The 24,896-nt window shown below is 37.0% G+C and overlaps 2 protein-coding genes across 3 annotated transcripts in view; one reads left to right on the forward strand and one right to left on the reverse strand.

Annotated features, from left to right (window-relative positions):
- On the forward strand, positions 1 to 23,030 carry LOC103715112 (acyl-CoA-binding domain-containing protein 6-like). The gene is given in 20 exon segments (XM_039116283.1): positions 1 to 401; positions 819 to 889; positions 4,572 to 4,635; positions 4,711 to 4,773; positions 8,932 to 9,135; positions 9,230 to 9,307; positions 9,604 to 9,714; positions 9,834 to 9,900; positions 10,000 to 10,061; positions 10,578 to 10,717; positions 12,726 to 12,852; positions 12,933 to 13,047; positions 16,339 to 16,427; positions 17,510 to 17,593; positions 17,668 to 17,856; positions 18,198 to 18,358; positions 18,739 to 18,796; positions 22,525 to 22,609; positions 22,612 to 22,673; positions 22,675 to 23,030. Coding segments are annotated over 20 exon segments (2,025 nt in total). The 5' UTR covers positions 1 to 239; the 3' UTR covers positions 22,708 to 23,030.
- Positions 22,949 to 24,896, reverse strand: part of LOC103715110 (tubulin gamma-2 chain-like) — a 19,103-nt gene continuing 17,155 nt past the window's right edge. For both annotated transcript variants that reach the window (XM_039116281.1, XM_039116282.1), the window contains one exon: positions 22,949 to 24,243. The gene's annotated coding sequence lies outside the window, so the exon portion shown is untranslated. The remainder of the gene's footprint in view (positions 24,244 to 24,896) is intronic.

A 24,896-nucleotide genomic window follows, 5' to 3' on the forward strand; every position in this document is an offset into this window, starting at 1 on the left:
TCGGGCGAGCCAGCGAGCCCCGTGTTTATTACAACCCCACGCGAAGCATCGCCCGCGAAGAAAGAAGGGGAGAGGAGCTCGGGATCTCAAGGAAAGAGAAGGAGGAGAAGCCCAGGAGTCCGCACGGCGGCCGGCTCTGTAAATACTCCTCCCCCGCTTCGCGTCTTCACGTTTTTCTTTTCGGACTCTTGGCGTCGTACGAGATCTTGCCGCCGGCTGTCGAGCTCGTCGTCGGAGGGATGGCGATGTCGAGGGCGAGCTCCGGTCCCGCTTACCCCGAGAGGTTCTACGCCGCTGCCGCCTACGTAGGATTCGGCGGATCCTCCAACCCCTTCTCTTCCGGCGCGATCTCCAAGTTCCAGAATGATGTCGCTCTCTTGCTCTACGGGCTCTACCAGCAAGTAAGAACGCGTTTATATATATATATATATATATACTTATTTTTAGGGAATTTTTCGTTGATCTGCCGGTATTTTTTGTGAATTTGATGTTTTCTAGGTTATGGCTGGTTCATCGGGGTTGGGATCTGTGTCGATAATTTTGTCTTTCGATTTTTCTCGGTGTAGTTTTTTGTTGGATATTGTTGTTGTATTGATATGGAGGTAGATCTGGGCTTGAGGGCGTTATTGGATCGATCTTGCAACGTTGAAAAATCGGGGGGCTATTGGCATTGAGATAGATATGATGATTTAAGTTTTTCATATGGTTTTTTGTTGCATTTCGATCTGTGATGTCGGAGCTGGAATGCATGTGAGTGTAGAATAGTGGCAAAAGTGTTCTGGTTTCTGATCGATGGTGGCATTGATTCTTGCTTGCAGGCAACAGTAGGGCCTTGCAATATTCCAAAACCCAGGGCATGGAATCCTGTGGAGAACAGCAAGTGGACCAGGTTGGTGTTACTCTATCGCTATTTGTTCCAGAAGTTGTTATGCTTGTTTTCTGTTTGAATTTTGAAGAAAAATGGTAGATGTAAACAAAAATCATCAACCTGATTAATTAAGGGGAAAATGGAAAGTACTGACTTTGGGGATGTAACATTTATACTTGGCACTGTTTACATGTGCTACTTTCCTTATGTATCTTTGCTCATGCTCTCTTTGATGTTATAATTTCTTATATAATTAAACACGTTACATTATAGAATAAGGCAAGAACAATTTTGAAGTTTTTAACTACATTGCTCAAGATATTAGTGCTAAGTTAGTTATTAAGAATTTAGAGTTAAATCCACACATGCCATCACAAAAATTACAAAAATGGCCAATCATGACAGTTAGCATGCTTTATCTAAAGAGGCAGAACTACAATTCAATGTACTTTAGAAATCTTTAAGAAGACGAAGTAGGTTTGGCAAATGAGTTACTAATTTTGTTGGATCAGGTGGCTTTGGAAAACAAGGAGGTAAAAAAATATGGAGATAATGAATTTTGAGGTGTCTGTTATCAGCTCATACAATTAAATGAAAAAATAGTGATATGTTTTGTGTGCGAGAGAGGATGGTTTGGGACATCATACCTCTGGTTAAGATCCAAAGATTTCATCTCATTAGCCACTATGGAAAGGATCTTATCCTATGCGAGCATCAATACAAGAGTGAACAATGTGGATAACATTCATTGCTGCTGTGAGGAGGAAAGCGAGGCCATTCCCTATCTTCTTCACTATGACTTGGTGTATAACTTGTCTTTGGCTGTATGTGTAATAATTTGCACTGACAGCATGTGTAGGAACCACCTTCTCAGTTGTAATAGCAATATTCATACTACAAAATCATTTATTACCTGTTTCATATGTTCGCAGATGTGAATATATAAAAGTGAATAGCAAAGACCTTGTCTAATGTTTGCAAGATGTGGGGTCTTTGATATTAACCAATGCTTGTTGTAGTTCAATAATGTAAACTTTTAGCTGCAATCCTGTTTGATCAAACATTTTCTAGTATTTTGAATCTGTTATCTATTTGCCACATCATGTCTAGTTATTGAACGTGTTTGTACAATACCATTAAATATATAATTTCCATTACCCTTTGGGGTATAATATTTTGGAAGAAAATAATTAGATTCTGACAAATGATTGCAAGGATATAAAGATTTGTTTCTTGTACCCTTGTGCATTTGTCTGAGTTGGCCATGGCGCATCATCAACCAAACAAAGGTCCAGCCATCCCAACATCAGGCCTAAGATTTGAATCTCAAGCTTGGCCTAAGGTCGACCTGACCCTATTTGGCCAAACCTGCACTGTCCATCCCCTCCTTCCTAGCCTCATCCTCTGCTTTTCTTCCTCTTTAAGCCCAAAGTCCTCACCAATCCCATGCCTAATCCTAGCTCCCAAGCTCAAACCTAGTCATGTTTTAGACCACTGGGCAGTATTTTTTGTAATAGAACATAGAGAGGGGAATCCCTAACCCTAGAAGAAGTTCCTCTGCATCATCACCTGCAGAGGAGGCATGGTCCCAATTTACCCTTTTTTAGAACTGATGTAAGGAAAATGATTGCTTCTTAAAGATGTGGAGAGAGAGAGAGAGGGGCATACCAATACATCCAAGATTGCTAACTGGCATGCAGCTATGGCAGTCTAGCTGCAACTTGATGAAAAAGAGGAGAGGAGATACTAAGGAAGAGAGGAGAAAAGAGAGAGAGATGAAGGAATTTAAGGTGGATGACTTAAGTCTCTCCTAGATTAGATTGGGATCAAGAAGTGGAATCGTAGAATTGGTAAAGTTTATGTAACTATTTTATAAATATTTTTATATGAAAAGCATGGTCAGGTTGGTTCAAGCTAGGCCTATTCATTATTGAGTGAGTGTCGGCTTGGCTCAAATCTTGATCAGACCTAGAGATTTGGGCATAGCTGTGCCCGTTGGGCCAAAACGAGCATTGTTTATCTGGTTTCACCCAAGGATTTAAATCACGAGATATGGTACCATATTACTCACTAGTCAGTACAATAAGTGGTGTAGTATCTACTAATGATACATTGCATTGGCTGATACTAAAACAGAAAAAAAGGGTGTAAAAAAACACAATAAAGCTTCGTATCAGCACTATGGGGTTTGTAAGGGGACTATATAGGCTGATATGGGTCAATTGCCAATGATTAAATTCTGATGGAGTGCTGAATACCAACTCCTGGCCAATATGGTATAGAGAAATATGGACCAATATTTGATTTGTATGGCCTTCCCAAAAGAGCTTGGCTGGTTAAACTGGGCAGATTAGGCCAGGTTTTCTCAGGTCTAATCTCTTGCTTTTAACTCCATGAACTCTAAATTTTGTTTATGTTTACTTTTTAGTAGTTGAATAACATGACATGTTTTGCTTTGATGCATTTGAGACTTTTTAATAAAAAAATATAATTCTAAAAGCCGATAATTCATATAACAAACCGCATGATCCATACATTAATACTGATCTGGATCTTGTGATTCTCTCTAGTCCTGTTCTGTGAATGAAGTCTACATTATTTAGGTGCATTTCATTAGAAGATACTAAGATCTCGATTGTGGCTTGTAAGATTTTTACCACAATCATTATAAGAAAGTGGACCAAGTAAGATTGACTTTAAAATAGGGTTTCATGTTAGTGACTGAACCTTTTAAAATATGGAATGAATTGAAGGCTTTGATTCTCTTTAAATACTTATGATGATTAGATTTAATTGTGATCTGGGTTATTTAAGGGATTGCCGGCTGAGGTTCTCAAAACAACATTCTAGTTGCTGCTTGGTTGAAAAGAGAGGCTCTTTAGGAGCAATTGAGTTACTAATTTATCTATTTCACTATACCTACTATTAGGGGCAATTGATTCTCTTTCAAATTTGTTCTTAATTGACTGAATTTCAGCTTAGAATTGTACTAATTGCCTTTTGAAGACTTTTGTTTGACAGTGTGTTAGTATTGTTTTCAATCCTGATTCTTTGTGGAAATCCATAAGCCCTTGGAGCATGTTTTTTGGTCTTTATTTTTGTGAAGGTATATTATGTGGGCATGATGGAACATGCAGTAGTCCATTCTTGAATCTTAGGGCCATGGCTGACTAGAGCATCGCACAACATGATGGCTAAGGGGTTCATAATTATGCCAATTGATCAGTGGTAGAGAATTTTGTCTTACTATTACTACCAGTTTTTTTTCCTAATATAAAACTCGATATCTATTATAGTGCCTGGGTTCATTGATTCTGAAGAGTCTCTGATTAAAATAGACTATTTAAGGTTAGCTATCTAGAAATTGGTGTTGTCTCAGGCATTTAATCAACTATTTCTATGTGTCCTGTTTCATCATTTCTTTTACCAAAAACCATAAAAGAATTGCTATATTATACGGTTGCATAGATATGTTGTTTTCATGATCTTTTTACCTTATTGAACCATGTGAAGCAGTTTTGGATAAATATTTCATATGATTATGTACATATGAAACTTCAGTTTAATTAATTTAGTAGAAACGATATGCTGTCGCATAGTTGAATTTTAAACTGTTTTTACTTCTCCTCTCTTTCTCCTCTCTTTATCTCTCTTGTCTTTTAATTATGTAAAAAATTTAAAACTAATATATTTAGCCTTGCAGTTGGCATGGGCTTGGAAACATGCCGTCAGCAGAGGCAATGCGTCTTTTTGTGAAAATTTTGGAGGTATACATGGAGACTTAATATTATTGACAATGTATATCTGGGTCAAATAACTGATCACCGTAACATCCTTGATAGGAGGAGGATCCTGCTTGGTATTCAAGGGTCGCTGTGGAGCCTACTGTAGATGTTGAGATGCATGTAAGTATGCTGAGGCAAAAACTCCTTTGACCAAGGCACAGTTTGTTATGTTGGTAGGAGGTCTTTAGTTGGACATTCTTTGTCGCAATGAATTACCTTGCTTTTTTTCTCTTAGGAAAACTAAAGTGATCACCTGTTTTGGCTACTAGATGGAAATGGGATAGCCGGATTGGTTCATACATTTGTTTTTATGTTCTAATAAATTGTAAGAATTTAAACTGTCATATTAAACCAGTTGGATGGGTGGATTTGCTATGATTACTAAAACGATATGGTAAAATGCATATAGAATAGGGAAAGCAAAAATTGTTGATGATGATTTATTCAGTTATTCAATAACATGTGCTCTTCACATAATTTGTTGTAGTTATTGGGATCTTCATATCTTTAAAAAATTATCGACTTTGTTAGCAGTTTTATCCTATTGATCCCAACCATTGATCAAAACTAGGTTTTTATTTTGTTCTTTTCTTGAATTGATGATTTCAGTAAATTGTTCGCTGGATTTCTTTTTTTTTCCAATGATTCAATATGTATTCTTTTCTTTTATCCTATTAACCTAGTGAGCTCAATATTTAAATCAGCATTTATGCTATTGTTTACCATTCCCACCACCAGTGGTATCAGTGCCTTCTGTTTTGTCAAAATCTATAAGCAAAATGTTGTATACCATGGCCCAATTACTTCAACACTTTGATTGGCAAGTATTCTTCAACCTATTCGAACAAGCCTCTCCTAGTATCAATTAAGCAAGCATTAGAGTAGCAAGGCCAACTGTATGCTTGCAAATGACTTACCGATAAGTAGCACATGAAGGATCATGAGTGAAACTCACTGGTATATTCTACTGAAGATAGCCCACATTATGATGGACATGCACATGAGGTAATTTACTTATATATACATACATACTACATATATATGTATATACATATATATACATACATATACATACCCTGGGTTTGCACTCTATTGTGGACCTCCACCTTTCTCAAACTCAAGATGCAGCATATCCTTTGTGGAAAAATTATAGCATAAAAAAGGTGACATAGTAATAAAATTATAGGGGACCACATAGAAATTGTCCAACAAGGTTCACTGAACCAGTACTAGGGCTCGCACCAGCTAGTAACCACTCTGGTATGGTACTGGTGTGTATTGTACTGACCCAAGGCATACCTAACTAGGGGGAGGAAAAGGGAGAGGGGGGAGAGGGAGAAGGAGAGGGAGGAAGAGAGAGAGAGGCTTACGGAGAAGGGGAGTGGAAGAATGAGAGGGAGGAAGAGATCGATAGCAGCAGAACCTCTTTTGAAAAAGAGAGAGAGAGGGAGATGAGGGCTGACCTTGAGAACTATGGCATTTGTCGGTATCAAAGAGGAGAGAGAGGTGCCAGTTGGCATCGAAGAGAGGAAAGAGGCATCGATCAACATAGAAGAGGGGAGAGAAAGCGAGAGAATGAACAAGAGGTGTCGAGAGCCCTCTCAAGCCTATGGATGAACTATCATGATTTGGTGTTGGTTTGGTTGGGTATGGGCCGAACGGCTCAGTTCGGGTCAGTTTGGCAAATGCTAGTGGCCATTATACTTTTTCTAAAAGCACAAGCTTGAAATTTGATTCTTGAGTTCACAATTGTTGTGAAGTGTAAACAACTAATCGATAAAGCTTAGTGCTGCAGTCAAGCTGTTAAAATATCCCTCTAATGTTGGACAAATGATCAAATTACCTTCAAAAACTGATATCAACAATTGGATACTACTGGTTACAAGCTGGGGAGGTTGGCAATGTAGACTGGTAAGTGGTAACAAGATGTATAAATTTGATGTTATATGGAATGGTTACTTTGAAGGAAGCAGGTCTAGAATGGTAACTTGTATGCAATCAATGTAGATGAGAGATGAACCCTAATATGGCAACATGGGGAAACATATTCTACAGACAAATACTTCTATGATGGTGTACTTGGAGCCCACTAAGGTATCACCTATAAGAACACAAGAAGCTTTATAGGCTGATCTTCGAGCTCCACTGGTACCAAAGACAATGGAAATAGGTTTTTTGTATGGATATCCTCTTAGTGCATGTTTGATGAGTGACAAATTATAATGCTTGAGATTTTAAATATCTTTGGTTTGTAAGTCAATGGGGATCCAGGTCTTCATGTCTAAAAACTTGAAAGAGCAGCAGTGGCACCTTATATAAGGAATAACATGTCAGAAACAAGAGAACTTGAATGTTTATTGAAAATGGTAAATAGTGGGCGCATCAAGACATCTAATGATGCTCCAAGGGAAGGCCAAAACATAACCAAGGAATTGCATTTGCATCAAAGACATGTAGCATAGAGTAAACTTCACCTGCTGGACCATATTAAGTATCATTACAGTCGAATGCTGAAATTTGAAACATGAAGTAAAAGGACATGGCTAACCTAGGATGTTGGATTGGTGGGACAATGCTATTTTATGGATGATATCACAGCATGGAGCACAATCCACAAGATTTCCTCATGCCATGACTGCAGCACACTAATTTGTGATGGGTTGGCAGTAATGACAAGCAGAAGAAGTAGACAGGTGGATGGCGCCCACTTGTTTCCACAAAATATGTAAAATAGGATTTCCACATGGTGATGCAGACTAAGATAGAATATTACAATAAATAATGTATGCAGACATACAAGGTTAAGGAAGCCTCATTTAATGGCTAAGACCTACTGATTAATAGGGAGACATGGGTTCCCTTCAACCTTTATCAAACTCCTAGATGATTGAAGAATTCCAATGTGTGCTAAATTATTTAGTTCAATGGAAGAGCACACGAGCGAGCAATATAGTTTAACTACAAAAGGTTGCCCTAAACTTATTCCATATTGAATGCTCCAATTTCAAGTATGAGGAACTTAAAGGGTAAAGGAAGAACTTAAGATGTTGGCATTAGTGAAAAAGTAGTGCAAGAAAATTCAATCGGGGAAGGTGCAAAATCGGCTGTTGAAGTCTCTAATATCAGGAGCTTAATGAAAGATCAATGGACTAATATGGATTAAATTGATAGGATTTTGGGCCAACAAACACCAAGAACATACTCAAATGGATGCAAAACATGCTAGGACCCAAGGTCGGCGGAACCGTCCCGAATCGCTCAGTTTGGGGTGTCCGGAGCCGTATTGGCGGCGGACCAGAACGATTTCGGCAAAAAAAACCAAGACGTTGTCACCGGAGGGGGAGAAGAAGGAAAGAGAAGAAAAGAGAGAGCGGAGGGAGAGGGAGGGAGGCCGGCGGAGGTCCGGCAGAGGCCAGTGCTGGTGTAGGTGGCAGAGGCCGCGACCAGATCCTGTTTCATTCGAAACAGAGGTCTAACCGCTAAAAAATTTTGCGATATTTAAGTGAAATCGGACCCTGTTTTATTTGCCAACTTCACTTAAATATCATGAAATTTTTAGCAGCCGGACCCTTGTGTCGAACGAAATAGGGATCCGGCCACGACCTCTGCCACCTGCACCAACCCCGACCTCCCTCTCTCTCCCACTTCTCTCTCTCTCTTTTCCTCTTTCCCACGGTCTCTTGTGTCGGTACAGGCCCAACACGGCACAATGCTGGCCCGTACAGACTCGTACCGCCGGACAACTGGTATGGTGCTTGGTATCGGCACAACAAACCATGCTAGGACCATTTATGCATCATTGTGATTTGTACCATTAATGCATGATATAGTTTGATTGGATCTATGTGGTGTCCATTGATACAGGCACACTCAATGATATTCTGAACCTTGATAGAAAATTACTGTTATAATGCTGCACTGTCCTGAACATTATCATGATTCAGTTCTCTTTACATCAGTCTGTCTTCCGATATTAATAGCTAAAATATTATGGATATGCCTGCTAGATGCAGATAATAGTGCTGCTAGCAAGTGCACACCAAGTTGTTTTGGGACTGAAATGACAATTCTTGCATACATTTTGCAAACAATCCTTTATTTCAGCAAGTTGTATTAATATGTGGAATGGTATAATGGCACATAAATATTCTTGGCAATTAAAACCTTCCCTTAACTATCAAAAATCAATTTATGGTTAATTATAGAATTCCTTCTCTTGAATTGTAATGCTTATGTTCATCAAATCCTCATTATGTCTCTGTTCCTGTTTCCTTGCAGAAGCCAAAAGTGGAGCCAGCAACTCAGTCTGCTACCCCTAACGGAAATTCGTTTCCAGAGCCTAAAACTATTTCAGCAGAAAATGGAAGTGTGCTGGAGACCCAGGACAAAGATGTCATAATGGAGGGTCTTAGTTCAATTGGGATTTATGACCAATGGGTTGCACCTTCAATATCTGGACAGCGCCCAAAGCCCCGCTATGCGGTCCTCTATCCATCATCAGATTAGACTTTAATTTGTAGGACCAAGTTTTTCTTCTGTTGTTAAATACTAAATATTATCTTCCATCTATGCACAGCATGGAGCAGCTATTGTGCACGACAAGATGTATGTTTTTGGCGGAAATCACAATGGTCGTTACCTTAATGACCTTCAGGTTTGTAACATTAGTGACTTATAATTTCAGTTGGACGGAACAACATGTGTTTAGGATTGGTTAACTGCTTTTGAAGGGCAAAGTATCTATTGGAAAGTTGCAGGTTGATGATAATTAAGATGTACAAAGTATAGGTTGTTTGTAATGTCCTTGCAGTTTTATTTTAGAAATTCCTTGTATTGATTACCAGAGTGATAATTGTAATTTTCTCTTTCCCATTATGCAGTGTTCTTTTTCCTGATCAATATTATCTAAACTGATTTAGTCACTTTGCTTATATCTTGTTTTAATTAAAGGTTCTGGATTTGAAAAGTTTGACATGGTCGAAGATAGAGGCTAAAGCACAAACAGGATCCCCAGAATCACCAACCATAGTGCCAGTAGCTCCTTGTGCTGGCCATTGTTTGGTAATCTTCAAAATTTTCCTAATGTAGTGCTTAGATTTGCTGGAAACTGGTTGTTGGCACATATAGTCTGTAATAAGTTATATCTGTCATCACTTCTCCACAATCCCATTTTATTGCAGATTACATGGGGAAACAAAATTTTATCTGTTTCTGGGCACACCAAAGATCCTTCTGAGACCATTACAGGTTCAAGTCATTCATTTTTCACAATCTTCAGTGGTAATTTCCTTTTTTTATGAAAAAAATGCCCATTGTAGTAACCTTCTTTTTTAATTTTGATGCTAGTGAAGGAATTTGATCTGCAGATTTGTATGTGGTTGGACTTGAAGACTTATGGGAAGCCACCGGTAATCTTATTCTGATCTATGCTTGAGCATGTCATGTATAATTTCATATTTTCCATCTTAAAATCATGAAAACATGTTTCTTTTTCTTTTTAGTATCCTGCATATTTCACAGATATGCACGGTCAGCTTTGATCTGTCCAAACTGAACTAAATGATTTTTTAAATTTAACATTGCACAAAGCAAGCATCATGGGAAACAGGTGTTTTTGCTATGAAATATATGAATATAGCCATTTATTTTTTAAAAATTACTTTGTGTTAGGCATCTTACAGCTGTGTGCCTTGAAAACTACCTCTTAAAATGTTAGTTATATGTTGTTTGCAGCTCTTAATTGAATATGAAAGTTAGCTGGAAGGCACAAAATTGATAGGGAAAAAGATGCATCACTATGCAATTTTTCTTTAGTGCTGAGAATTCATAATGTTTTAAGATGCTTCCAGTTTGTATTAAAACTCAAAAATCTCAAAGCTGGATTACTAATTGATTGTTTTTTTTATTATTATTATTATTTGTAGATTTCCCGTGGAGGCCAATCAGTGACCCTTGTTGGGAACACTTTAGTCATGTTTGGTGGTGAAGATGCAAAGAGATCTCTTCTAAATGACTTGCACATTCTCGACTTGGAAACCATGACCTGGGATGAAATTGATGCTATGTAAGGCTAGAATAATTTATGGAATATGAATAATTATTTGGCATTTGTTCTCATGATAATTATGGAAGAATTGCTTTCAATTGATTATTTGAATGAGACACACAGAAAATGATTCATATTAGTTGAAGGTGTGCATATGGATCTCCACATTACCACCCTAAAGACCATGGCTATTCTACCAAAACAAGGACCATGGCTGTTATGCTTTGTCATTTTTGTGTGACTTAAATGAGAAATGTCCCTTCCTTTTTCTCTTTTTAATTTAAGACTTCAATTTTTTCACATATGAAGTGTCATTTCCTAGTTTCTGAAGATCGCTAAAAGCAAAAGTATCCGGACCAGTAGCAGCGTGAAGGGGTAATATAGGATAGGGGATGGTAAAGCTCTCAAAAAGGTGTCTATTATTAGATGGGAAAAAACAAGAAAACAGAATTTCACAGATATAAATAATTGTGGCCCTAAACAGCAACTCTGCAAGCATTATCCCATCTATTGAGTATTGGCTTTATTTCCTTTTCCTGCATGCTTCTAAAAGATGCGTACCCCTCATGCATGTTTTTTTTAAAATCCTTCCTACAAGTTTCTTCCCAGTTTTATAGGTGCTTTCCTTTTTTTTTAATTCGTACAAATCTAAGCCTGCCATTTTTTTAAGAAGTTCTTCTAATCTTCATTGCAAACAGTCATATTGCCTCAAAGAAATCTGCATTATATGATCCTGTTTAGGTGCAACTCAGAAGCTTTCTTTATTGTGCTCCACAACTTGTCATTCCTATTCCTGATGTCTTCATTCCCCTCAATTTTTGCTAGTTGCTGGGTTGTGAATTGTTGACACTCATACATTCACACCTATGTCAATCATCTGTGTACTAGATTGTCTGCATGCCCTAATATATCAACATCATTACCATTATCTTAGAAGATTTTTCACTTGCAAAGAAGCATCCTCATGACATTTTAAAGAATATCCTTTACTAATTCCCTTTATATTCCTGCTAAAATTGCATTTACATTCCAAACATCTAAACTTCAGATTTTGTGTATCTTAGACCTACATGGCTACATCCTCCAATATTTCTCCTATAAGGTTAAACACCAATTAGGCTCGTCAATCAACAGACTTTTTGACAAAGGTTTCATATAATATATTAATAGTATCATACCAAAGACAATTGCGAAAAAAAAGAGTTTAAAACTATTCCTTGGTGTGAGCATATTGCAATAGGAAACTAATTGGTTTCAGCACTGCATGAATGCTGGTTAAATCTTATACGTGTCTGATTATCTGAACATAATCATTTTGCATGCTTTCTTCCTAAAGGGATCCAAAGTTTTTCTGCGGCACCTAGTCATTTACTTCCAAGTTGATAACATGCATTTTGTTGTTTATCTTGTTAACTTTTCCATCTGTTGCCATAATCGTATTGGTTCTTGACTATATCAACATGAACAAGTCAATGGACTCAGACCTGTTTTACTTTCTTCCATTTTTCTCTAAAATTTGTATTGATTGTTGACCTGATTAACATAAACCAAATTGGTTCACCTGGATCAATTTTATTTTCACCTCCTCTCTTTATAATTTTTTGGCAAATTGAAGCTATACTACTGTAACTTGATGATGATCAATGATTAAAGATTGTAATACGTGGACAGGAGGGTTTGGCATTCCTTCTCTTGGCAAACTGTATGAGACCATGTGTGTTAAGATAAGATAATCTCAAGAGTCTAATCACACAGCAGACTATTTCCTCACGACTGTCTCCTAATGCTTGAGCACAAACCTAAAAGCACACATTAAAGGCAATTGAACTTGACTCCACTGTTAACATATGTTTTAACTCTTATAATATTGTTAAACTGGATCCTCAGACTCTTTGGAACATGAGGGTGCCTTGTATTTTTTGAACAGTTAGGTTATCATGGTGACAATATGGAACTGGTTAAGGAATTATTGTAGCAAATGGTCACACTGATGAATTATATTTTTATTCTTTATTATTTTTTTTAGAGGCACTCCTCCTTTGCCAAGGTCAGACCATTCTGCTGCTTGCCATGCAGAGCGGTATCTTTTAATTTTTGGTGGGGGTTCTCATGCCACATGCTTCAATGATCTGCATGTCCTTGACCTGCAGACAGTAAGATCTACTCTCTATTTAAACATATTAGAAGATGAGCCTTTTCTATCCCTTCTTTTAAGTAATATGTTTTGTTGCAGATGGAATGGTCTAGACCAAAACAGCAGGGTGTAACTCCAGGACCACGAGCTGGCCATGCAGGTGCAACAGTAGGGGAGAACTGGTTTATTGTTGGTGGTGGTAACAATATGAGTGGTATGTTTGTGAAGCATCTGTTTTCTAAATGTCTCATTTCATGGAAAATGGTTTATTCTGTTTGGACTATGTTCTGTATTTGTATCTGTGAATATCTGTGATCATGCTTCAGCTTTTTTTCGCTCCTGATCCATTTGTCATTCGCTTTTCGTGTTGAGTGTTTTTTTTTTTGTATATAAATGTGATTATGCATATTGAACAACTTATTTTTTCTATATTTTAATGTATTAACTTTTGAGATGGGTTTTGCATGAAAATACATATAGCAAAAAGAAATGCAATTAAAATATAACACAACTATGGTCCATAAACAACACTTAATACCAACTATGTAATGGTGTTGGTCTAAAGCATCCTTTTTCATGTTCTTAAAAATGACATGCAGTGGGATACCTATCTTCTGCTGGGGAAATAATTTTCCTGATGATCGCCTTCTCTGACTGCACTTTCTGGTATTTTCTTTAAGTTATTAAAATTTCAGTAATTTTTTCGTGCTTGTTTAAAAAATGTTACTGCACCTTATTTTGGATAAGAGCATTGACTAATGTTGGGATTGACAAACCTAAAAAAATAGGATCTGAGGAATTTTACTGTACATATGAGTTAGGTAATTAGTCCTGGACTGAGAAAATGATGTAAAGGTCTGTAGATGTAGTCTTGCAAGATAAATTTGGTTTTAGATTAGCATGTCATGGATTACTTTTGAGCATTTCTGGAAGCTGGCGAAATCTACAGGACATAGGTTGCAATGATTTAAGATATCATTTGCAACCTACGAGATCAAAACTACTGTCCCTGAAAGGTAACATGACCATTTCTCTCAAGTTTCAACATTTGAATGCACATGTATATCTAGATGTGGTTTATCGGTTCCAATCCAATTAAGCTTTCACTGATCTGAACTTCTTTCATACTAACAGAAAATATAATATGTGCTTCCACTCTTGGCCTACAAGCCCTGGAGTCAAAAAGGTAGAAAACAGAATAGGGTACAAGAAATCTAACAAGAAACTTCAGCCATCTATTAATTTATGGATGTTTTCTTCAAATTTTACTACCTAGAGCCTTTATTAGAGATTTATGGCCATTTTAACCCTTTTGGCAATTGTCTATCTGATGGCTTAATAAGGGCAATGCGGAAGCCATCATTTAAAGAATATGAAATTAGGTCCTAGATTGCTGGCTTGGCTGAATAAAAACTGTCAGTCGAGGGTACTATTAACACAAGGATGCCTCTTTGCTGGTTGAAGACTGCATATCCAATTAAGATCATGGGTATAACATGAAAACACAAAAACTATTTTCTAAACCCACTGCATTACCAAAAAATGCAAAAATGTTATTATTGCAGTAGCACATGTACTTTATCCCATCATGGCACTCATGTCTAATAAGGAGGGTTGTTTTTTAACGTTCATGTAAAAGTCATGCATTGAGAATGTAAATAAAAGGTCAGATTAATTACAAAACCTGCTCTTAACTATCAATCAAAGAAAGGAATGTTGAGACAATAATCAATAATAAAGAAGGTTTGTAATAGGAACGATCTAACAATATCTCTAATACCATAAATTGTTGGTTTACTCTAAATTGCCAAAATTGGGACCAAGTGTGGAAGTGGGTATGAGTGGAGGTGCAGCAAAGCACGTATTTAGAGAAGACTTGAAGGTAGCACTTAGGAAGTAGGTGCAGGTTCGAGATTTTGGGAGGTTCTGAAGCAGGTAAATTATGGTTACTCGAACTTTCTTGCTACTAAGGATTAACTCTATTATCCCATAACAAAATCCTGGAAAAAAATTGTAGCAGTGGTACATATCTGCCCATGTTAGATTGTGCTCTCATTTTACTGAATGGCATAGTTTGGTAGATACCCCAGCCAAGCACTTGGTTGGGTATAATACTTGTAGAAATCATATACAGACCTCATATAGATCATATGCCCAGTAGTGGCAGCAGGAAAGCCCCTTATAGCGATTTCGTAGTAGCTTGTAAAACAAGAAGTGGAAAATAGCAAAAGTGAAGATGGATAATGAAGAGAGAAGGAACTGAGAGAGAAAAGAATAATAAAAAAAGAAATAGGGGCATACAGATTGAATTATATGGTTTTTTGCCGACTTTTCTATTTAGTGAAGACAGTGACCAGTTATAGGCACAAACACAATGTGTACATGCTGCTTACATTTGTTGATTACATTAGACTGTTGATTGCATACAGCTTATGAAACATTGACAGATACAGAATATGGATATGATGCAATACATACAACCAAGCTCGGAAAACTTGGAATACCATATGAATAGGGTTCGGTAGTGTAAAGATATATTTTTCAAATACACGTAAAAGAAGCATCGATAAAAACAAATGGGTTTTATCTAACATAATTGCTGCTCCATACTATAACATGAACACCCACAAACTTCATAATCTAGTTGTCATTTAAATTCATAGATCATAATCCATACTACATATAATGACATCAGCATCACAAATTCTAAAATTTAACATTCATCATGTCCATCAGTAAAAGGTCATCATTCATTTTTATTTAGAAAAAGGACCCTACTCCTCATCCCCAATAGTATCTAGGAGGTATCTAGGATATATTCAAAAAATATTGAAGACCTTTTTATTCTAAAGAACAGGATTCAGAAAGTAGGTATCCAATGTATATCTTAGGCATATCCAACGATTATTTATATGAAATAAATGCATGTTCATAACAAAGGAAAATAGGTTTTTTTCTTGGGGCGAGCTTGTTTTGAAAAGGAAGAATTAAGAATATGTTTGCAGTGAGATGTGGGATGCTCATAAATTTGCTCATGCACAATTTCACATAACCCCCTGTAAATTTCAACGTCTACTCATCTTCACACATCTCAGTGCATATACTTACAGCCACATCAAAGTATCAATTCAGCATTAGTTGTCTAGATAGTTTATGTCAAGATTGAAAGCACCAACTTTATACTAACACTTGAAAGAATAGTTATAATTGATGAGGAAATCACAATAGGCAATATTTTATCATTACTTCTTAGCTTGCTTAAGTTTTTTTTCATTTATCAGTATCATGGTCTCTGTGGATCAAGTGAATTGATTGTAAACTGTTGTAAACAAAGAGAAAACTAAAGGTTGTATTGTTGTTTATTTTAAAATTTAAATAAAGTTAATCAATATTTTACTTAAAGTGTAAGAGAAAAAAACAGTAATATGACGGCTTTTGATCTTTGTGCAAACTTGCTAAGTTCATTTTAGTATTCTTGTTGGTACTGACACATTGTCTATTTCAGGGGTCTCTGAAACTCTTGTGCTAAACATGTCTACATTAGTTTGGTCAGTTGTTACCACTGTTCAACGACGTATGCCCCTTGCCAGCGAGGTATGTTTTGTTTATTTCATATACTCATATTTAATTGGAGCTTGAGGTCCTTACGATATTGCCATATCATGTAATTATGAATATTAGCAAGTCAGAATAAACTTCTTGTGCAGCGGCATGTAAGCTCATAAAATCATTCAGATGAAACCCCCCCTACCTTCTGTTTTGGGAGCTTTAAACTAGAGAGATGTAATTGTAAACTGAAGTAAATGAAAACTCAGTGCAAGCCAACCAACAGCAAAGCCGGAGACTACATTCATCCTATGTATTGTTATTATTATTTTAAGTTTTAAAACTGAAAGCATGCATGTCATGTGAATTCTGTTACTAAAATATGATACAGCCCATGGTTGATTTCTTCTTTTGATTGTTAACTTACAATTTATTCTGGATTTAATGCCTGGATTCTGGTCAAAACACACTGGCCACTTGATATAAATATCAAAAGGTAAAATCCCTAATTGAAAATATACTGCAAATTATTAGATTCCTAGTCCTGAAAATATGTATATCATCTAATTTCAAATATTAGCTTCTAAAACTGGGCATTTGCTGAAGTATAGATAATAGGAAAGAGCAAAACTTATGTTGCAGTTCTTATAGTGCAACATATTATATATAACTTGCTTACAAATAAAGGAATCCATGAAATGGAGTCGGTCCATAACACTGCAAGGTTGGAAAGATATAGATTGACCATGAACAAGTTCCTTGCTTATTAGGTTATGCGTATTAACCATTCCTCTCTATGCCTTTTTGGAATCTGATCATCAAACTAAAGCACTAATTTTATGTTCAGTGCCAATGCAAGTTATTGTAGGAATTTGTCAAACCATTAATTGCATTTAGTTATTGATTAGCAGGACATTTTCTGTACTTAGATAGGCCAAGGCCCAAAATCATTATGAATAAGCTCTTGGTCGTTATGAAAATCCAGAACTGGTAGTATTACATGAACTGGTTTGCCTGGTTGGAGTATTAAACAATTCGCTGTTTTGGAAATCTCCTGTCCTACATGGTAGGATGATTGGAATAGTTGTTTTTGTTTGGTCATTGATGTTTGGATTTTTTCTCCCCTTTAGGGCCTGAGTTTGGTTCCGAGCACCTACAACGGAGAAGATTTTCTTGTGTCATTTGGAGGATATAATGGGCGATATAGCAATGAGGTAAAGAATAATCATGGCATTTATATTTTTCCCTTTTTGTAATTATTTGTTCTAAGTTTCTTTATGTCTTGTAGGTCTATGTGCTTAAACCAAGCCACAAAGCAGATTTGCAGTCCAAAATTTTAGAGGGGCCTGTGTCAGACAGTGTTGCTGCCCTGCTGCCAACAACAAATGCCAGTCGGGACATGGAACCTGAGATTGAGGCAGCTCAAGATGGAAAAATAAGGGAAATTATGATGGACAATGGTGATCCAGAGCTTGTGGTAAGCTGATGTGGAATTATATTATCTTAAGAATCTAGGTTTTGCTTTTTTCATTTGAAAGTTAATGCTTATGCATAAAAAGTAGAATAGGTTTTGTGTCAGACAATCACAGACCTAGACAGATCTGTATATCATGTGCGCTAGAGATCTTTTTTCTCATAATGCTAACACTGGCAAAATGTTGACGTAAAAATATCCATGTGAACAATTATACATAACAGCCTTGACAAATGGTTTAGGTTTGTCAGTTCATATTTGTACTGATTAATTCTAATTAATTTTTCAGAATTTTTGAGATGTCAGTCCTTTCTAATTTTACATCCTTTACTGAAAATTCTTAGGATATCAGAAGTGAGGAAACAAGTGAACAGCTGGTAGCAACACTCAAGGCAGAGAAAAAGGAATTAGAAGCAATGCTTAACAAGGAACAATTGCAAACCCTCCAATTTAAGAAAGAGCTAGCTGAAGCAGAGACTAGCAATGCAGAACTTACGAAAGGCAAGTTTTATTTGTACTTTATTGCTCTTTCTTTGATGAAATTTGTTTTTCTTTTTCCACATTGCAAACATGAAAAATCCTAGGTGGTGTTTCAGGCCACCAAGCACTGGTTCTGTTTATGCCTCATTAAGGTTTTTCCTTTTTCTTTCTTTTGGTGGTTATAAGAGGGTATGCTAGATCTGCTGCTTGTTTAGGTTAATTGATGCTTTGTTCTGGAACTGCAGATTCTAAGAATAAACTTTCCATAACCGGTGTTACAACTTGATATTTCCAGTTTGTTTTTCTATTGTTTATAGATCAGGAGGAGCTAACCTCACAAGAAACTCAGAAACATTTACCCAGAAAAGTAGCTTATATTTTCTCTGTGTATGAACTTTGTAGGAGCTTCAATCTGTTCGTAGGCCAGCTTGCTGCTGAGCAGTCAAGGTGTTTCAAACTTGAGGTATGTATTATGCAAGTTCACTTTTATTGATCTTTTTTTTTCTGAGGTTTACTGCTTGTCTTTGATGTGATTTTAAATGTTGTTGACTCATCTAAACTTGCAAGCTGTGCTAGAGTATCTTAAACTAAGAAAGAATGTATGTTTATATTGTAAGTTGTACTGCAAACTACCCCAACCATGATAGTTTTTTTTCCCTGAATAACTGACCACCTCTTGCCTTTGCTTGTATTTCTTGAGAATCATGGTGGAAGATTCAGAAATTATTTCTATAGTAATGATGCAAGAATTCTCATGTCAAAAAGGTGGGGAAACACCTCTCAAGATTAAAGAATGAAACCTCCTTCCAACAGAAGAGTGGTGCAACTATAGCACAATTTGCGTTTTTCTTTGGTGGTCATTTTTCATATATTTTTATTTGACTTTATACTAGGTTGTAGGAGGAGTTGGATAACAAATTGGAGATTATATAGGTTGAAACTTATATTTGTCTTGATATTCTTTTGGTTCAAAATAATTGCGCACAAATTGTACACTACTTATAATGTTGGCTAAAATGGATCAAAACATGACTTCAACCTTTGGAGCCAATGCCTTCAAGATTTTTGGTAGTACGAATGAAAGATGCCTTGTTTCACAAATAACAGATTGTAGCAATCCATCATGATAATACGAGAAGAATTTAGTTTTTTTGGGTGGAATTGAACTATTATTTCAGCATATCTAATCACATATATTGGTAATGTTCTAGTGCACTGATATTTTACATTGCATATAACAACATGTGGGTGCCCCCCAGCGTTAGCTACAGTGTTTAGAGAACCCATCACCGGAGAGTATTGGCAGGCTAGGCCACCAAAAACCATAATTTTGAAAAAGCAACCAACCTGGTGGTTTGTATGGTTGAATTGTTCAAACCTCCCCATCAAACTGGTTCTGACCTAGATTGTTCAACTTTTAAAGGGTTTGCAGCACATTGATAAAGCAGCAGAGAGGAGGCGGCCGCAGTGGGTGGTTGGGGGTTTTTTTTTATTCTGCGTTTGGGAACAGGCGGTAGTGGTGGAGGGTGGGGGGGAGGAAGAGGAAGGTTTCACATCAAAGCAGAGAGAAACAATGGCTATGGAAGGCTTATGGCGAAGGAAGTCAGCATCAATGGACGGGAGTCGGACGAGAGCTGGTGAGATTGATGTAGGACCAATTGGTCATGGGATAATCAAATTGATGGAGAGATTAAATCGCCATGACTAGATACAGCCCTTATCCAACATGTGGCCATCCCATCATTGAGGGAGGTATCAAGATCAATAGAGTTTGAGACAAAAAAGGAAGTAAACATTAGAGAGGATGGGATGAGTCAGTAGAATTTGAGATGACGAAGGAAATGGAGAGTCTGCTTAAGAACAAAATGGGGGTTAGGGATTTAAGATGAAAGGAGCCAAATTTGGATGGGTTCTTGCTCTTGAAAGAGGAGTTTGGGGCATTGGGTTTTAAAATGGTTGACTCATGGTTGTCCCATCTTCGACTTTTCGAATGCTGACTCATGACCGAGCAAGAAAACGGGTGGGCAAGGTCATAGGTTCAGAACACCAATCGGTTGTATGGTCCTTGTATGGTTTTATTATGCCAGGTATTATGGAACAGGAAGATTCTCCAAATCGTCTCCCATTACCTTCAATTATTGGGTCTACTTTTTTTATTTTTTTATTTTTATTTTTTAATCTTTATCCTATATTTGTCCTTCCAGCCTATGTCGCACGTATAAACCATCTCAAATAATTTTTTCCATTGTGCCATATTTTTGTTTCTTACTTTCCTCTAACATACTCATTTTTAAATGTAGTCTTCATTAACATACTCATCTCCATAACTTATGCTTTTAGGCCATACACATTTACCAGCACTCATACAATAAGTTTCTTATTTTTATAGATGAAATTCCTTACAGTCGAAATGAAGCCAAGTTATTTTACAACACTGGAGGGCTATCTTCAATATAAAAGCACATAATGGAAATGCCTGGAGTCTAATGCCTGAATAATGCAAAAAGGACATAGGTTTGGTTTGGGATAATTATATGGTCAATCTCCACACAAAAGTTTCAATGCTTTATTAAATTAAAATGTCGGGACTTGCAACTCCTACCTCCAAAGGCAAAACTCATGCTACTAATTAAGAAAAATTTACCAAGATTTTAAGAAAAGTAATAAACTTATCTTTGACTGTTTGATTTGAGACCAAAATGAGCCTTGATATATCATTAACCCGAACTCATCAACGCGAGAAAGTTGGTCGACAATGCAAAAGAACCTAAAGCAGTGAGAATGCTGGGTTGTTTTCTTTAACGGCTTGATGTAGAGCCTGTGAGATACCAAATCATCATTTCACTTATTATTCCAATGGAGTTTGATGATGAAGACTGATGGAGTTGATGGTGCGCACGGGTCAGATCGGATTGGTTTGGAGTTAATCCCGAAATCGAACCGATTTAAATCAGTTTTCTGAAATCGAAAACGAAACCAAACCGACCATGTACAAAATTGCTTGAAACCGACCTGAAAAATTTGGTTTCAGTTTAGTTTGCTTTATTGGGGTGATATTCTTATTTTATATATAAAAGAAAATATAAGAAAAAATAAAAATTTAATATATATCTATATAAACATATATGGGTTGGGTTGGGTCGGGTCGGGTCGGGGTCCGTTTAAATCGTTTTCTGAAAACTCAAACCGAAACCGAACCAAATTTTTCGGCTCAAGATTTTTTTTCAAACCGGAAACAAACTGAATAAAAAAACAATATAAACCGAACAGAAAAGACCGGTTTGGATTGGGTTCGGCCGGTTCTTTGCATACCTCTAGCATCAACAGGGCAGGGCCTGTGGCAAACAAAATGTATCCATGCTGGCCTATACTTGTCTATGTTGGTGCATGCCGGACTGGCCCATGCATGCACAGATCTCCACGAACGGGCATGCATGATACAGTTACATGTGACCCTTTGCTGTGCCCAACCTTGTTGCTACAGCATGTAATATACTGAGTGGATTGGCATAATATGGCACCTCAATCATTACAGTATCCCATAATGTTGGGGTTGCGGAAACTATGTTCTTGCATAATCCCTTGGACTCATTTGTTCTGCGTCATTTCTCCATAGGGAATGTATCACATGGACAAGCTGGTAGGCGTCCACGAGCCCTTTACTTTCTTCATACATTCCAAGGTTGAGGGAGCCAGGAGGCAGCCATACTTTTCTTATTTCCATCATATTATTGTGGATAAAGACTTTGCTATTTAGAAACCTGGAACCAACCTTGAAAAATAATTAAACAGAGCAAGTTATCGGTTATTTACAGCTGAAGTAATGGAAGATAGCAGGAGCAGTCTCATTTTGGGAATGGACTTTTGTGATGACATCATACAAATAAGTTTGGGACGTGAACTCTGCTTCTGTGGCTATATTTTGGCTCGAGCAATCCGAAATCCTTTGTTTATGCACCAACCAACGACATTTGTAAAAAAATATTGTATTTGTTTCTAGTCATTGTCATTCAAATATTTCTTCCTTGTTGACCAGAATGAAATGTATATCCAAAGTATAAGTTTTCATCTTTGATTGCATGATTTTTAGAGAAATAATTTTGAATGTCTATCTCCCTGCTGAGAAGTGATATCTCTGGTGAGGCAATCTATGCACACAATCTAACATGCCCAAAGTGGTACTATTTTCAGGTTGATGTTGCAGAGCTATGCCAGAAGCTACAGACATTGGAGACATTACAGAAGGAAGTGGAGCTGCTTCAACGACAGAAGGCTGCTTCGAACAGGCAGCCTTGAGTGCGAAGCAGAGGCAGAGTTCTGGTGGGGTGTGGGGATGGCTCGCTGGGAAGCCCTCCTGAGGAGTCTGATTCTTGATAGCATTAATTTTAAAAACAAACCCATCACCCAAACCCGTACAGGTCAATGTGATATTATTCAGCAGCATTGTTGATCCTTGTTTACATTCTTTGTTGGTCTGTGTTCGTTCTCAAGTTTATGGCAATAAGTGATAAAAGTTTATTAGCCTAGATGGTATTCTGCAGTTCTTATACAAATACTTCTCTTTTTATATTTACGAGCTGTACCTGAAGCATATTTTTTCTTTTTTCTTTTTTTTGTTTGGATATAGTGCTGTTTTTTCTCTGGGACTGTCAATTGTAATGACATAATGCATCATCTGATGAGGTCATTTGATTTTATTTGCTGAGAACAGAATTGTTCCGAGATCCACTTCTTGATGGTTATAGTGCAGGTAGTTTTATCTTCATGCGATGCCAGCCCAAAGCTGGGTCCATTTGGAATATCGTAAGAGGGGTTGTGTGATTATATCTCCCAGAGGTGAGATCTCCATGTTGCTCCAGGGTGTCTGGAGGTGCCAATGAAAGCAGGGCAAGCTTCTCTATTTCAAATTAGCTTCTCCTTAATCCATGGTGACTTTTAACACTCATCTGTTATTCTCTGTCTGCCCCATTTTCTTGAGGTATCAAAGCCATCCCTCAGCTACAGAGAACCATTTGACATGGAAGGTTGATGAATCTTGCAAGTTCGAATTGATTTCAGATAAGACAGTTGTGATCCAAAACTTTCCAATGTTTATTTTTTTTGAATCCTGCTCTGTCGACTACAGAAGAAATCAGCTCGATGAGCAATCAATCTAGTGAGACAATTTTTCATCCAAAGTTTTGAAGGATTCCTTCTTGAGCAATGGTTTTAAAGGTCAAAAAATAAATCTATTAACAACTAAGTGGGGTTGATATGGCACATGAATATGGCCTAGTTTCGAATCACTAAAGAAAACAGACCATGTTCCCTGCAAATGATAATTCTGAAATAGCACTGGCGGTTTAGCCCCAAGTCTTCCGGATTACTGGTTAGGCTACGCAAAGGTGTTAAACCGTAAACCAATTTCAACATTTTCTTGGGTGCCACAGTATCATCATGCAGTGGTGCAACCAAAAATATTATGTACCTGCTTTAGCTAAAGTTTGATATGTGGGGGCAAAATAAGATTAAAAAAAAAAAAAACTTCTCAGGGATTACAAGCTCCAACCAGTAAAACCCTGCTTCACAATGCCTCCAACAAAATCATTAGCTTTTCTAGCGTAACTGTTTAAGGAAACAAATCCCTATAATCATTGATACCAAGGTCCTGGGTGCTCTTTAAATTTCACGGCCAATTCACAAAAAGTTAAGCAACACATCCCATGGAAGCACTATGCCGAAAAAAGAAAAAATAAAGGGAAAAAAAATCTACCATAAGTAACAACTTTTCATATGCGGACACATCTCAAGCAAATCATCACAACTCAAACAGAGAACCGCATGATTACTAAGAATGTAAACTTTGAATATCAAGAAAAGAAGACAACTGCCTGTTGTCTTCATTTGCATAGGCTGCAACTGTTCAACAACCCTGCTCGTAAAATAAAAAAGGTTGAAGAATGTCACCAATTAATTTACAGGTAACCTAGCATATAAAGCACTTGATAAGAGTAAATTTGAACCCTACAACTGGTTGGTGTAACATCTAACTTAGCACAAGTATCCATTTCCTGATGTTAATGATTGATGTAACAATCATACCAAAAATTAACAAAATTACTTTATCAGAGGAAAGGACCAGCACAGCCCAAGTAGCCATCACTTGGTAATGCGGAATATGGAGGCATTATAGTCATTTACCTCGTAAGACCAACTTGTAAGCTGATCCGGTTAGCCGCAATTAAAACCGTATTCATACACACGTATATGAAACAATCATATCAGATCACGAATTATGCTCCACATGGGATGTAACAAATGTATTTCATACACAGCATGCACACTATATCCACATAACATGGCATGCTTGTGGCTATAATTCATCATACTAGGTTGATCCTTATTAAGATAACAAATGAATAAACATAGTAAGTGGTTTAGTCGTAGACAGCTTCAAATTTATTAGTTTTCCTAAAAAATTCCAAGTGGCAAAATGTTTTCTTAAAGGTATGTCTGTCATAAAGTTTAGATATGTGCATGCAAAGTCCTTCTTATAAAACCATAAAAAAACAAGGAGGATAAAT

The sequence above is a fragment of the Phoenix dactylifera genome, unplaced genomic scaffold (genome assembly GCF_009389715.1).
Source record: "Phoenix dactylifera cultivar Barhee BC4 unplaced genomic scaffold, palm_55x_up_171113_PBpolish2nd_filt_p 000077F, whole genome shotgun sequence".
Taxonomy (NCBI): domain Eukaryota; kingdom Viridiplantae; phylum Streptophyta; class Magnoliopsida; order Arecales; family Arecaceae; genus Phoenix; species Phoenix dactylifera.